The following is a 14,270-nucleotide window of genomic DNA, read 5'->3' as shown; positions in this document are numbered from 1 at the left end:
TTTTTAACCCGTTACACCGTTTTATTGCACTCCTCAGTGTGAAGAGTTACAGTATATCTCAAACTGTGGGATTTATGACATCACAATAATTTGAGGCCAATAAGGAAGCAAACATTTTCAGTGAAGTTGGACTTCCTTGTATTTAATACAGAATCCTCCTGCTGAGCTGATTCTACCAGACTGGTCTCTCTCAGCAAGAGGAAATTAGCCTCTTTGAGAAGTCTGAACAGAGTATGTGTCTCTTGTGCAACAGAGGAGTGCAGTTGTTTAATGCAAGCAGACAGGCCAAACCATATGAACAGAGAGCCAGGTGACAAAGCAGTCAAATCTCACTTTGTAGGAGAACAAACATGACAAGTTCATCCAAGAGCTCAACTCAGTCTTTGTGCAAATGGAAATTCTGTGTTGTGCCCAAGTCAAGTTTATTCATCTTGGTGCATCCACTGCAGCGGCTTCTTCCCCTCCAACGACCTGAGACACCACCTGGGGAGAATACAACAGAGTCATTAAAAAATCAGGACAGTTGGTGCACAGGCACCACAAAGTAACTTAATCTAAAGTGATTGAGGTGAACCTGGTTGTCCACAATGTCGCTGACGTCTCTTTCTGAAAGCTCTTGTCCTGAAGTGTCCAAGTCAACTTGATCCGGGTCGTCTGCCGTCAGGATGTCCATCGGATCCTCAGCTATAGCTCGAATAGTTTGGTCCTCCAAAGCCAGGGCTGTGTCAAACTGTAGGGGCGATGGAGGACCCTGCATACCATCTCCTTCCACATCAAGGTCCTGGAGAACAGATGTAATCGCCTGTTAAAACTAAACCTTTAACAAGCTATGCCAGCGATGGGACCTAATTCCACACACATCACTGAACTCCAGAGGCAGGTTCTCTGTGGGCTGGAGCTCAGCAGCACTCAGGTACATGTCTCTGCTTGTTGGGGTCAGCTGCTCCTGGGGGGGAGGCTGCTGCTCCGGCTGGTACATGGGAGGAGGCAGCGTGAGGTGAAGAGGGCAGCGGGGTTCATCAGACTGACCCATGTGTACTGTGCGGTCACATGGGACATCCTTCATGCCTGGACAGGTTTTGAAAAGCACCTGGTTGCTGTCCTGGAAGATGTCTGAGTGTGTGACTGTCAAGGACAGTAGAGTGTTCAACCAGTGTTCCACTTATAGATGATCAGAGCAGGAATATAAGCGGAAGAAACTGCAATGTAGACCAGGGGTTTTCAAAGTGTGGCATGGTGATTAGTAGGCCTCCCCTCAAAGAACATCACAGTGTTGGGGCGTCGGTGCACACTGCTGGTGCGATTATTGTATTGACACCCTGTGAAACAAACTGAGCATATGTGGTAAAAGGTCCAAAATCCGATCACTCAACAGAAATGACAACAATTTAATAGAAAGTTTAAAAAAAATTGCAATTGCAATGTTTGTAATAGACTGGAAAACCAGAAACATCTCAAGTTAAATGATGTCACATTTATGCAGAAATCTTGCTAAAAAGGAAATGCAGACTATTTGTCCCTTCCAACTGAATTGATTATCCCTTTTGCAAGTGGAGGGAAATCAACAGACCACAGGAAGGAGTTCATGTTGGCTTCCTTTAAAACCAGCAGCTACTGCAAACAACTGGTCTTGATTGGTGCCAAAGAAAACTAGAGAAACAGAAAAAACAGATTTAAACAACATAGTGCCCTCTTGCTAGGAACGTGTGTAGTTTTCTTTTGCTAAGGATACGTGAGACACAGTGGTGGGTCATGGGTAGGCAGGAATTGGTGCACCGAGTTCCATCCACAAAGGAAATGCATTTCTCCTGCACCGTTCTTGCATGTGGCTATCAAACGTAAAACAAGTGTTAGATCAACTAGTCGGAGCTGCCCGAGATAAAAGCCAACACTTTTTTTTTTTTAATATAACTATAATGAGCATAAGGACAACGAAAAAAACAAAAAAAAACAACATACAGTTCTGCGTGCTTCTTTGTGTGCAGGTCTTACCAGAGTTGCTCCTTCTGTAACAGCCTGTCTACGCTCTCTCAGCTGCCGGTGCAGCAGAGCTTCCACTCCATAGCGACGACGGTATCGACGAAGAGCTTTGAGCTTTTTCAGGTTCTCCTTCTCCTTCATTGACAGGCCTTCAGGCCCTGTCAGAAGGCTGCCTCCTGTTTACAGCACAACAGACAAGCAATGATTGGCACTGTGACACCTCGTGAGCGTTGAATATTTTTTTTAATGTTTACCAATACTCTCATGCTCTATTTTGCGGTTGTGCAGATATCTGCGCTTCTTCTCCTTCAGCAGATGCTGCAGACGTTTGAACTGGTCAATGTAGAGGGACTGGAGCCTAATGAGTTTCTCTCGAGTGAAGAGCGCCACCTCCTCTGCAGTGTACACTCCAGCATGTCTGTAGGGAGCAGAACTTTTACAACTTCCTTCAAGGCAAGGATGTCAATTAGGGATGTCTTATATGTCGGCCGACCAATACTGAAAGAGTCACTTCCGGTTTTGCTTTCATGATGATCAGTAATGCCACTCTTTTTGACGCTTTCTATCGGTGCAGAAGTCATTGCAGAGTTTTGTAACACTTAAGAGATATTTGAAGATTTAATAGCTTCTCCTAAGTGTGTGTGATCTTTTATTGATGTTCTGATATCATTATAGTCAGAATTAAAGCTGTGTTTATTTAGTAAATAACATCTGACTGTTAATTGAGTTAGTTACGTATTAGGGCTAACCTGCACATGCTGAATCAAAGGGATAGTTTGAATTTTTTTACATGAAGTTGGATCCCCATCAGCAGTGCACTTGACCAACAGCGACTTATCCCTCCAATTGGTCCCGTGAGTCCAGTTCTGATCGGAGATCCGTGACGAGGAACATAGTTCCGCTTAGCTGCTGGGGACATTTAAGAAGAGAGTTTGGCTTCTCAAAGCAATATGCGCTCAAAAGAGTAATATTTGCATCACAAAAATCCCTCCTCAAAAAAATTTGACCTCACAAAACGCTTGGTGTTATAGGTCTCCTACCATGTCCCTGTGCATTCATGTGTATGTGATGAAGATGCTTGCCGTAATGCCACTCTTTTTCCGCGACGGAGCGCAGCGGCCATCTTGTTTACATATGTGTTCCACAGTGGAAGAAGATGCAAGTGTCTTCATCACATACACATGAATGCACAGGCGACAGTGCGCAGGGGTAGGCCGGCAGACAAATAGCGTTTTGTGAGGTCTGATTTTTTTGAGGAGGCATTTTTGTGATGCAAATGTATTACTCTTTTGAATGCATACTGTTTTGAGAAGCCAAACTCTTTACTTAAATGGCCCCAGCAACTAAGCGGAACTGCGTTCCTTGTCACGGATCTCCGACCAGAACTAGACTGAACTACACCAATTATGCGGCATAAGTCACTCATGTGTAAGTATATTTGTTTCCATTGTTTTCATTAATATTCAGTTTATATGCACCTAAGCTGCTGAGTTAATTTAATCAGATGACAGAACAATAAGATCTTTTACTTGTGAATTTCAGATACTAAAGTAATGCACCGTGTGTATACTTCAAAGTAGGGGTGAAACGATTGAGTACTTTGAGTTCCTCGATTGCAAAAAATAATCAAGGATTTTTTTTCCTGCTTCGAGGGTGTCGCGCTCACGTCACCCACACAAAAGAAGAAGTGCCTGGTTGAAGTAGAGGAAAGATTAAAGAGGCAAGAGAAAACGACAAGGCAACAATACAACTACAACAACATTTGTCTTATTTCTAGTCAGCCTACTCTAAGTTTAGGGTTCACAAATGCACAGCCATCAACATATTGTAATATGTAATTTACTCTGTAACGTCAATTAACTAACTATTGTTTCTTTCCTTTTCCAGTAAATCATTACAGTCTCGAATGGATCTACAAAGCGGCATTATGTAGTCCCAATCAAGCACCCGAGCTAGCAAATAACATTTTAAAACACGCCAAGACATGGGTCCACTGAGAATGGTGGATAAATACAGTTTGTTCCTATGTAAAATGTTAATTTAAGAAATAAAACTGCTAATGATTAAAAAAAAAGAGACAAACTTTTTTCATTATTCATGAAATGTCTTATTTTCTCTTGTGTATTTATAATTGCTACATTTTATCTGTTTACAGTTTTCCCAAATTTATCACGGGGGATACGTTCACAAAATAGCCTGCAATAAGTGAAATCCGCAAAGTAGCCAAACTTTTTTTTTTTTTTTTTTTACAATTATTATGTTTTAAGGCTGTAAAACCCCTCACCATACACTTTTATACACTTTTCTCGGACAGTCAAGAACATTTTCTCACATTTCTCTAAAAAAAAAAAAAAAAAAAAAAAACAACTAAAAAATTAAAACCTTCAACCTACAGGTCGTACACAAGAAATTATAAAGCCACTCGGGAGTATTTCATTCCTGTTATCATTGCTACAGTACTCCTCCTGTTGCAGTCCACCTCCTTCGAACTGAAAATTAATTTACAAGCTAGCAAAGAAGAAAGCTAGAATGACACAGCAGGGCTTTACAAAGGAGATTGGTTGGCTGTAGACCATTGCCAATCAGGACACAAAATAATGGGAGGAGCAGACAGACGAGCGAGGGAAGAGAGAGACACTCAACTTTCCCACGATGCAATTCTTCTTAAAGGGCCATGCTCGGCCTGTAACAGCGTTCATACGCTGTAATAAAAAAACAGAAGCACTAAAAAAATAATGCAAAACAGCGAATCCGCGAAAGGTGAACCGCGATAGAGCGAGGGAACACTGTACTCGATTAATTGAAGGAATTTTCAGTAGAATACTTGATTACTTAAATATTCGATAGCTGCAGCCCTACTTTAAATATTCGATAGCTGCAGCCCTACTTCAAGTCCACAAATAAAGTTTACCTGATCACTTTGTGTTCTCTGACCGGAACCCCAGAGTGGTCAATACGTTCATGCACCACTTTCAGACTTTACTACCAACAGTGCCTGTTCGCCCTCACACATAAACACATAATGGGCCTATTTTACAGAAAACTACCCTTATTTTTCAATGCAAATGTTGGATAGTACACGGCGTCCATAAAAATTACATGTACATGCATTACGGTCAATTATGCAAATTAGACAAAGACATCATATAGCCCCATCCAACCAACGGCCATAGATCCATCACAGTCCTGTGAGAAACACTAACAGCCAGTTAGCATAAAGATTCTCACTTTAGAGGATCCTCATGGTCACTGTCAATGCTGTCGGCCTCACTTTCAGGGTCTCCTCTCCATGTCTGGTCCAGTACTAGGGGACCCTGTTCCTCTTCACTCAGACTGTCCTCATCTGCATAAAAAAATGTAAAAAACACAGTATTTAATAATTTATTTCAAGCCTGCACACACATGTAAAATGCACTACAAGAATAGCAGACAATAGGCCTGTCACGATAACAAATTTTGCTGGTCCATAATTGTGCGACAAATTATCGTCGATAAATCGATGTTGACAACATTTTTTGAGACCATTTTTTTCATTAAATTATTGTCATGCGGTGTAATTCACATTTGAACCATTAGATGGTACTCAAGTATAGTGTACCTGTATGAGCCACATTAGCTTGACACAGAAGCTGCCTGTACATTATGTTGTTTAAAATTTATGCCATTTAACCGTATTGAATGGTTGCATTTCTTTTGCAACGTAGCGAGCAACACTGTCAGTAAGCATGCATCATTTTGCACTCTTGTATATTTGCTTTGCCGACCAAACGCCTCAGTAAGCGTCGACTGTCGGGACGAAGGCTCCGCTGCCCATGGCACCTTCATCTGTAGTTTTTTTTTACCCAGTTGAGAAAACTGTCCATGTCTGTCACCTTGTTCATTCTGTTTATAACCGAAATATTTCCACACCGGGGCTGTAAACTGTGGCATTCACCTCAGAAACCATCGTTCTGTGCCTTCATTCATGTTAACGTATGCTGCCTCACGAAGCAAACTGCTAACCCTCTAGTAGCCCTGCTTCCACAAAGAGACTGAATGAGATGAGGGCTCACTCTCTCTGTTCATTCCACTATAGAACCAATGCGCACAGACAAATGTAGAGTGAACACTCTTGTCATCCAGTTTGTGTGGCATCAATGAGTGATCCGGAACTCCATTTAGGATCAAGACAAAAGCCTTTGTATTCACAAACAACATGCTCATAAAATGAACCTCAGAAAATTAGCAATTAGCTTATGAGACAATAAACTATGCATGCCTTTTTTATTGTGAGTTTTGTCATTTTGCTTTTCATTAACGTCCATCGTAATGAGATGAACACAAACGGAACATAAAACAGCTCATCATAAAAAACTATTACTCCATGTACACACACTGAATGTCTCTCAGAAGAGGGACAGTCTGTTTAAACATTTGAAAACATTTAACATACACACACACACACACACACACACACACACGTGCAACACATACAGTAATGACAAAAGTTAGATTTGAGTTTCTGATGCCCCCTAGCTCGCTCTCTCTCTCTCCAGACCTGGAAATTTATCAATCAAATTCCATGCTTCTGTAGTAACCCTGCTAGATGCCCCCTGTCTGCATCACACTCGGTGGAGCAATCACATGAACCATGAGTGTACTTGTCAATATTAATTTAGTCCATCTATGGCCCAAAGTGGGGTATGCCAATTGTGATGGGGGTACATAAATAAGAGTGAAAAACAATAAGCCCCTCACACTCACTATTATGAGTGCACCTGAATGCTTCATGAACAAATATGTAAGTTTGATGATTATTTTGTACAGTGTTATAAAGTTAATGTTAATGATAGTGTTACAGAGTGTTTCATCTGGAATATTTCAATTATATTGGTGTTCCAAACCCCGCACGCACAGCGGTGGAAAAACCTGTCACTGTGAGTGGGGATTCCCCTGAAAATTAGGCTTTATCGTTCGTTGTGTATATTTTCGTATTTCTAAAAGGGAGTAGTCGTTCTTTTAGAGTTGGGACACCATGGAAAGATTCCAGTCAGATAATCATTTAATCACCTTTATTATGCAGGTGGATAGGCTCTTTTAGCAATATACGTGTGTGTCTAGAGAAGCGTGGGTTTTGTTTAATTTTATTTGAACATGCATGAAGGTTACAATGGAATACAGATCATGAATCATTTCAGAGTTCCACATGTCCAAAGGAGTAGGAAGAAGCAAAGCTTATTTAATCCTACCCCCCATCTGTTCCACATCTTTTACAGTTCATATTATTCACTTCCTGCATTCCATGTAATATTATTCCATATAATAATCAGTTTATCAATAAACAAATAAATAAAAAATAAAAACAAGCATGACAGAACAATAACTATAATAACCAAGACTGTTCTGCCTTATATTTAGCAAACATCAACTGCTTGTATTGTTTTTTTTTTTTATTTGCTCATCTCGGTACATTGTTTGGTTCCTTGCTCAATCTGTTCCATAATTTAATTCCGCATAATGAAATGCTGTGGACTTTCAGCGTTGTTCTCGCTTGTACAAAAGAGGGATTTTGTCCTGAGGGGTGTGTGTGTGCAAAAAGTTGTGTGTGGTCTTGTTGAGTCACACAATGCACACAAATGATGGACACTTCATACTCAACAAGCAGAATCAAAACTAGCAAACTGCTATCAGTGCTGAGCTAGCTTTTTTCTAAGAATGGCACATTCAGGTGCGTCACGTAACTCCTTGGGCACCAGTTGCTGCTGCATTCATGAACACAGGAAACACACCCAAACATGCACATGCAGCCCAAATGAAGTGATATTTACAAAAACAACCACTTGTTGCTCATAACAGTAAGACAATGTTACAAAATGCTCTACTTATAAGCAGACATCACTGCTAAACAAATAAACTTTCAGACAGACTGCTTTATCATAATGGTTAAACGTTCCCCTTCAATTTGTTATGAAATGAATATGCAGAATTAAACCATAGCCACCGTGAGTGGACAAAAAAGTGCAGGTGAAATTCAAGCCATTTAAGGGGAAGGATGCCAACATCAGATGGGAATAAAACATATGTAGGATGATTACTTATTTATCAGTGCTCATGTCAAACTTGTCAAAATGTCACCACCAAAATTACACTTTTTTTTTTTTTTTTTACCTGGAATTACTACCAAATGAATTAACCAATTTATTATGTTCAATACTTCAAGTTAATTAAGATTAAAAATTTTTTTTTTTAAGTGTGCAGCAGTAGGGGGGTACATTGCTTCAAGTCAAATGTCCGTAGGGGTAAACTACTGTAAAAATTTTGGGAACCACTGGCCTAACAAATTACTCCATTAATTGAAACAACAAGCTTCAGATTAACAGACTAAGAAAATGACAATGATTGTATTTTTGTGTACATTTATTGATTTACTGAAGCTATTTGACAAACATTTTGACAATGTTTTTTTTTTTTTATTATTTAACATTATTTTAACATAATATTAATGTGGCAACCTGGTGTTTGTGCACTTATTTGCTCTGTCAGTTCAAATCTTCTATTTCTGAATAAAGAAGCGGAAACAAAAAGTGTTTTTTTTAATCCGATTTGCCGATTAATCGAAAAAGTAATCGTTAGACTAAACCGTTATTAAAATAATTGTTAGTTGCATCTAGGCCTGGGCGATAAACCGAAAATTTACTGTGACCAAAATTTACCACGATAACAGCTGGCATTTTTCCCACGTCGGTAAATTTGGTGTTTTAATAGAAAAGAAAATAAGTATTTTTTGGTCTGTTTTGACTGTGTGTGCTTGTATGCTATGTTCATTCCCCTGAACAAGAAGGGAATCAGACGATGTGGGAACGGCTGATGGTTGAAATGAAGAAGCGGCTGTACAGTGCCAGCATTTCACTCACCTACAAATAAAAAATAATAAGAGAGCACACGTGCGACTACATTTTTCAATCCTTTCATTTGCATTTTGCCCCTGAAATAAGTCCATGCAAAGTGAATCAAAGTAGAGTAACATTTTGGCGCATCTGGATATAAATCTACAAGTATCGCACAACTTTTCTTGGTACACATCGGCAACTTGAGTTGACACACAATGACATCTCAGCCACACAAGCCGCACTCGCTGACGTAGCTAACTAGCTATTTTATCAGTCAAAAGTTTAATTACAAGTTTTATCAGATACTGTAACTGCAGGAAAGATGACTGCTCTCTGTGATGTACTATAGTGCTTTCCCACTCATGCGCTAAAAACACTTTGTTTTTCCTGTTTGTATGCATCGTAACGCCGCTCCGAAGGAGGAACTAATAGCGCAAATACTATGACTTTTTAAAGCCTTTAAAAAAAACAAAAAACATTTACATCATGGCCAATTATGCAAAATTTACAATTCACAAATAGAACCAGAAAATAAAAACATTATAAAAGCGTCTTTTTCGGAAACCATAATTAGTTTGCTGTTGGTAGCAGTTTTTAAGGATTCCATGCTTTATTTGATGTCACAAATACATGGTCACATGGCTACAAGAACATGTGAAATTCTCTTTTCATTGTGTAAATGATCATTTTGATGATGGTTATATATCTAGTTTCTAAAGCCAACATGGCACACACATATAGGCAAATAACATGACAATGGAATGTCTGGAAATGAATAGAATTGTTAGAAAAATGAGAAAGTAACTATATTTATGAATGGTATTATTATTATTATTATTGTAAAATATTACCTGACATGGTTGTGGTAGGTTGGGTGGACATCAACACTGTTCTTCTTGTGCAGTGTGATAAGTGGCCATTAGTACGGTAATGTAACTGCATGGGAAGTGATGTCAGTCATGTTATGTGGCTGTATGTGTCGCTTAGCACATGTGTGTACAGGATGTAGTATGCCAGGGTATGTACGATACATTCATATTTGTGGAACGCAGACCCAGCGAGATTTATTTTGGGGTCCACAAAGATGAAGTTCGGCAAAAGAACACAAAATGCAAAGTGAGTATGAAAACTGGCGTAACCACCCAAAGCACATTATGTAAATGGAGCATTGTTGGCGCTTTTTGGAGGTTTTTTCAGAAGTCTTTATAGGTGGAATAGGTGCGTCCCATTACGTGCATTATATTTAATTGAAAGTAATGTTGGTCAATAAATCAACGAAAAGCAGGTAATTTGCATTTCCTGCAAGTATTTTCAGATGGCAAAAATATGTAGTGGTCAGGGATTTATCATGCATTCATCGTTATCAAGGTAAAACTGCACAATTTATCGTGATATTGATTTGAGGTCATATCGCCCAGCCCTAGTTGCATCCCTTAATTTGCACAGTCTGTTTTCAACAGTCAAGGGATCTTCTCAACTCACACGACAGACACACTTTAAGCCTTCAAAATAAGAGTGTTTTCAGCTATATTCTGTTTACCTGTGTTCACAAAATAAGGGTCTCATAAAAAATAGCTTACATCAACACTGATGCAACAAACAAAGTATACTACTACTCAAAAGTCAACATATTTTCTGAAAGTATACACCTGTAAAAATAAACTTCATAAAATTTATATTCAAGTTGAATGCTTTGATATTTATGTACTGGTTGAAAATAGCCCTGTAATAAATTCATAGTAAAGTTGATAAGAAGTTCATATCATTAAACAATTCATGGAGAAGTTCTGACATATCATCCAGAAAGAACTCTTGTTAGCGTCTTCATTTAAACCATGAAAACTTTTATGATCCTTCCTCTAAAAAGCATCAGAATCGAGAATAGTTAGGAACCGGAATCGAAACGAAGAATAGGAACCGGAATCGTTCAAATTAAAATGATGCCCAACCCTACAGAAGACCACTACTTATGCAAGATGGCAGCACATACACACAGAAGTCCAGCATCTTTTACAGAGTTTTGTAGTTATTATTTTGTTCATATCAAGTCTGATTTAACATCTTACACTCGACAAAAGTTTTCGGAGATTGGATTTCGCAGCGGCGATGTTTTATCATCATTGATCTTCGACTCGTCTCTGAGATCCACAGTATCGGGTCTACACACACCATCCAGCCAGGCAGAAATGCTTGCATGCGGCATTGAGAACATAAAGTCGAGAAAGGCACGGAGGAATACGAGCTAACACCATGCTCGCAGACCACACAGACTCTCCTTACTAAGCATTTTTTTGTTAATGTGTGGCCTTTAGTGAATAAAATGGATGAGTTACCATTCCAGATCACCCACAATAAGAGTATTCTGGACTGCAAAGTCAAAACTGTCATCGAGATGACTAAAAACAGGAGTACTGGACAATGCTAGGCGCTAGCTGATCGCTACGCACTTTGGCCTGACAGAACAGCATGTGAAACAGGCAAGACAAGAGGCGGAGGACTGTGCATTTATTTCAACTGCATTCTTAGTCATTAAATAAGTAAAGGTAATGTTGTTGCACACCTACCATGTTAAGTTGTTTATCTGAGTGTTTTACCCTTTTTCTTTGGAGGTGGTAAAAGTCGCAAATGAGATCCTTTTATTTGTAGGGATTGCCATTAGCGGTGCTCTTTAAAAATATATATTTAATTCGACTATTAGTCGACTATGAACAAAATCTAAGATTCAACTATGAAAATCCTTAGTCGAAGACAGCCCTGACAACTACAAAAACATAAATGTGTGTTATCAGAGAGCGACAATATCCCACATTAGACACAACCATTTACCTAGAGCACGACTTGCTTCAGAGCGACCTCCATCAAGGCTGCGTGTCTCTGCACGGCTGTACCCGCTAAGCTGAGACAACAGCATCTCTGCTGATGGACCAGAAGATACCTTTCTCATCTGAGCACGAAGGGCCATGGCATTCCTGCGAGCATGCTCTGCGCAGAATGTCACTCTACAAAAAAAATAAAAAATAAAAATAAAAACATGGGATGAACACGTGAGAAAGCTGCTTATGTAATTTGGGTGTTTGTTGGGTAAACACTAAAGATAGGGCAAGCATGGGTGCTAAAGCTATGCCATCCGACATCAATCACTATACAAACAGCACATATTTATCACTGTATAAACTGCACCTGTAAGAGCTTTCCCGACAACACTTACCCATCTTTCCTCTCAACCTTTGGTGCAGCATTAGGGCAGCGCTTGCCATTCTTTGTGGAGACATAACTGCACTGCTTGTACGGGGCATTTTTATCCTCCAGAATGTGTTTGATGCAAAAATCCAGTCCTTCCAGGCGGGGCTGAGTGCATGGCCGTTGTGTGAAAGCACAGGTCTGAGCTTCCTGAGAACGTGGCGTCTGCTGTGTTAACCTGTTCCGACTGGTTGGCAGAACGTGGATTCGTATCCTGTTCATTGCTAATCTGTAAATAGTATAATGACAATGTGTATCGTAGATTTAGCAAAGTTAACTACCACACAGAAGAAGCTGGACCACACAAATGCATTATTTCTGTACTTTTGTATACAAAGGCTCAAAATTATTCATATGCAATACTGCAAGTTAACAGTGGTGTGAAAAATAGTGTTGGGCAATATTGACCTTAACATGTATCAAAATATTTTTGGGATGTATCACAATATGACAATATAATTAAATTCAGCAGAGTCTTATATAAAAAGCTACAAACCTTCACCCCCATAATTAAATACACTTGTCTGAAATTGTAAAGCACACTTATTGATTTACTGGTAAACTCTGCAACGCACAAGTGCATTTAGTGTCTACCCAACTAAGTGTTTTGTATTTTTGACTGTAAGTGCAGACGTGCTCGCAAAAAGTTCAACTTTTGTCTCATCAGACCACAGAGTATTTTTTTCCAAAGATCTTGGGGATCATCAAGATGTTATCTGGCAAAATTTAGACGAACCATATGTTCTTTTTGTTCAGCAGTGGTTTTCGTCTTGGAACTCTGCTGTGTAGGCCGTTTTTTGCCCAGTGCCTTTCTTATGGTGAAGTCATAAACACTGACGTTAACTGGGGCAAGTCAGGCCTGTAGTTCTTTGGATGTTGTTATGGGGTCTTTTGTGGCCTCTTGGATGAGTCGTTGCTGTGCTTCATTTAAAAACTGTTCAGTTGTGTTGTCATTGACTAATATTTTAATTTGTTTGATGATCTGAAACATTTACGTGTGACACACATGCAAAAAAAAAAAACAATCAGGAAGGGGCCAAACACTTTCTCACACCACTGTATATACAGTATACACACACAAAGGTACTATGCCCAACTCCTGAAAGATCTTACATATACACAGGCTGCAAACGAACACATGAATATTGTTTACATTAAGTTATTTAACGCCGCCTTAATATTGTTTCAGTTGAGGTGACGTTGTTGCAGATGGCTTATCACAGAGAACATTGCCGGTTATCTGATTTTGTATTGACCAACGGAGGGCAGCGGAGGTAAGTCAACAGTTCTAATACAGTCTTACTACCAACACAAAGTTAATCTTTTTTTTGACAAGAGACAAAACCTCGTTGGTCTCGTCCAACCGACCACCATGCCGAGCTTTAGCCCGCCTCTAATGCCTGCGTCACTCTTTGATGGAGTCGCCATCTTTGTTTGGGAGTTGCTAACCATAGCTAACGCGTATTATCTACAACTTGCAGCAAAGATGGGCATCCTGCTGTCCGATGAAGCACAGTCGTTTTTGTCGAGAAATTGAATGATTCGGCGATAAAAGACGAGTATATCACCATATGTAACTCAAGTAACAACGTTTCGTACCTACCTTTTGCTAGTCCGCCACAACCAAGCTGCCGATGCACAATGCGCCGATTTTCCTGCAGCCACCTACAGGTCGCTAGTTTTCTAGAGCCCACCCCTTGAGCTCTGATTGGTCCAATTGCTGACTTTGTCATTTGTCGAAAATGTTGGCAATCAAGAGGGATTTCACACCGCCGATCTAACTCAGGGTCGGGAACCTTTTTGGCTAAGAGAGCCATGAAAGCCACATAAGGCTCTGAGAGCCGTATAATATTAACATTGAATACAACTAAATCCGTACATTTTTAAGCAAGGCCAACAATTTTAGAATGTAGTAAGTCTCTGAATTTATTCTTTTTAATAACATTATACTGAAGCTAACCAATAATAAATAAAATAGGTGGACAGGTGGCATTGGCTCTGGCCACCTGCATTGTAGTAGAAAATGGATGGATTACAATGCAAAAAAAGTTATATATTTTTAAAGACATTTTAAAACTGATTTCTGAAAGGTTTTATTTTAAAAATGTCAGCAAAAAATGTCTGAGAGCCACATCTGGCTCCCGAGCCATAGCCTGATCTAACTGCAGCATTAATAGAAAA

General features: G+C 39.5%; 1 protein-coding gene and 1 non-coding gene across 3 annotated transcripts; both read right to left on the bottom strand.

Annotated features, from left to right (window-relative positions):
• Positions 1-52: 52 nt before the first annotated feature.
• Positions 53-13,754, bottom strand: kansl2 (KAT8 regulatory NSL complex subunit 2). Of its 2 annotated transcripts, none has more exons than XM_054771490.1 (10): positions 13,689-13,729; positions 12,058-12,318; positions 11,676-11,848; positions 5,209-5,323; positions 2,235-2,398; positions 1,993-2,156; positions 1,733-1,829; positions 860-1,113; positions 575-781; positions 53-483 (listed from the first exon to the last, which is right to left on the bottom strand). In XM_054771490.1, exons 2-10 carry the CDS (start codon positions 12,309-12,311, stop codon positions 427-429), a joined length of 1,485 nt encoding a protein of 494 aa, XP_054627465.1. In that variant the 5' UTR covers positions 12,312-12,318; positions 13,689-13,729; the 3' UTR covers positions 53-426. The 2 variants fall into 2 exon arrangements, with proteins under 2 accessions (XP_054627465.1, XP_054627455.1); XM_054771480.1 differs by having other exon boundaries at positions 55-483; positions 13,693-13,754.
• On the bottom strand, positions 1,512-1,644 carry LOC129194656 (small nucleolar RNA SNORA2/SNORA34 family). The gene has a single exon (XR_008573782.1). It is a non-coding gene; the product is annotated as a small nucleolar RNA SNORA2/SNORA34 family (small nucleolar RNA).
• Positions 13,755-14,270: the final 516 nt, after the last annotated feature.

Source organism: Dunckerocampus dactyliophorus, chromosome 1 (genome assembly GCF_027744805.1).
Source record: "Dunckerocampus dactyliophorus isolate RoL2022-P2 chromosome 1, RoL_Ddac_1.1, whole genome shotgun sequence".
Classification (NCBI taxonomy): domain Eukaryota; kingdom Metazoa; phylum Chordata; class Actinopteri; order Syngnathiformes; family Syngnathidae; genus Dunckerocampus; species Dunckerocampus dactyliophorus.
The sequence above is the reverse complement of the archived record's forward strand: the minus strand, read 5'-3'. Positions and strand labels throughout refer to the sequence as shown.

Excerpts from the sequence above, each read along its gene's own strand:
- kansl2 (XM_054771480.1), bottom strand. The coding sequence starts at position 12,311 with ATGAACAGGATACGAATCCACGTTCTGCCAACCAGTCGGAACAGGTTA. Across the intron at positions 1,830-1,992 it reads TTACAGAAGGAGCAACTCTG|CCACATGCAAGAACGGTGCA; the intron begins GTAAGACCTGCA and ends TACGTTTGATAG. Across the intron at positions 484-574 it reads GCGACATTGTGGACAACCAG|GTGGTGTCTCAGGTCGTTGG; the intron begins GTTCACCTCAAT and ends TATTCTCCCCAG.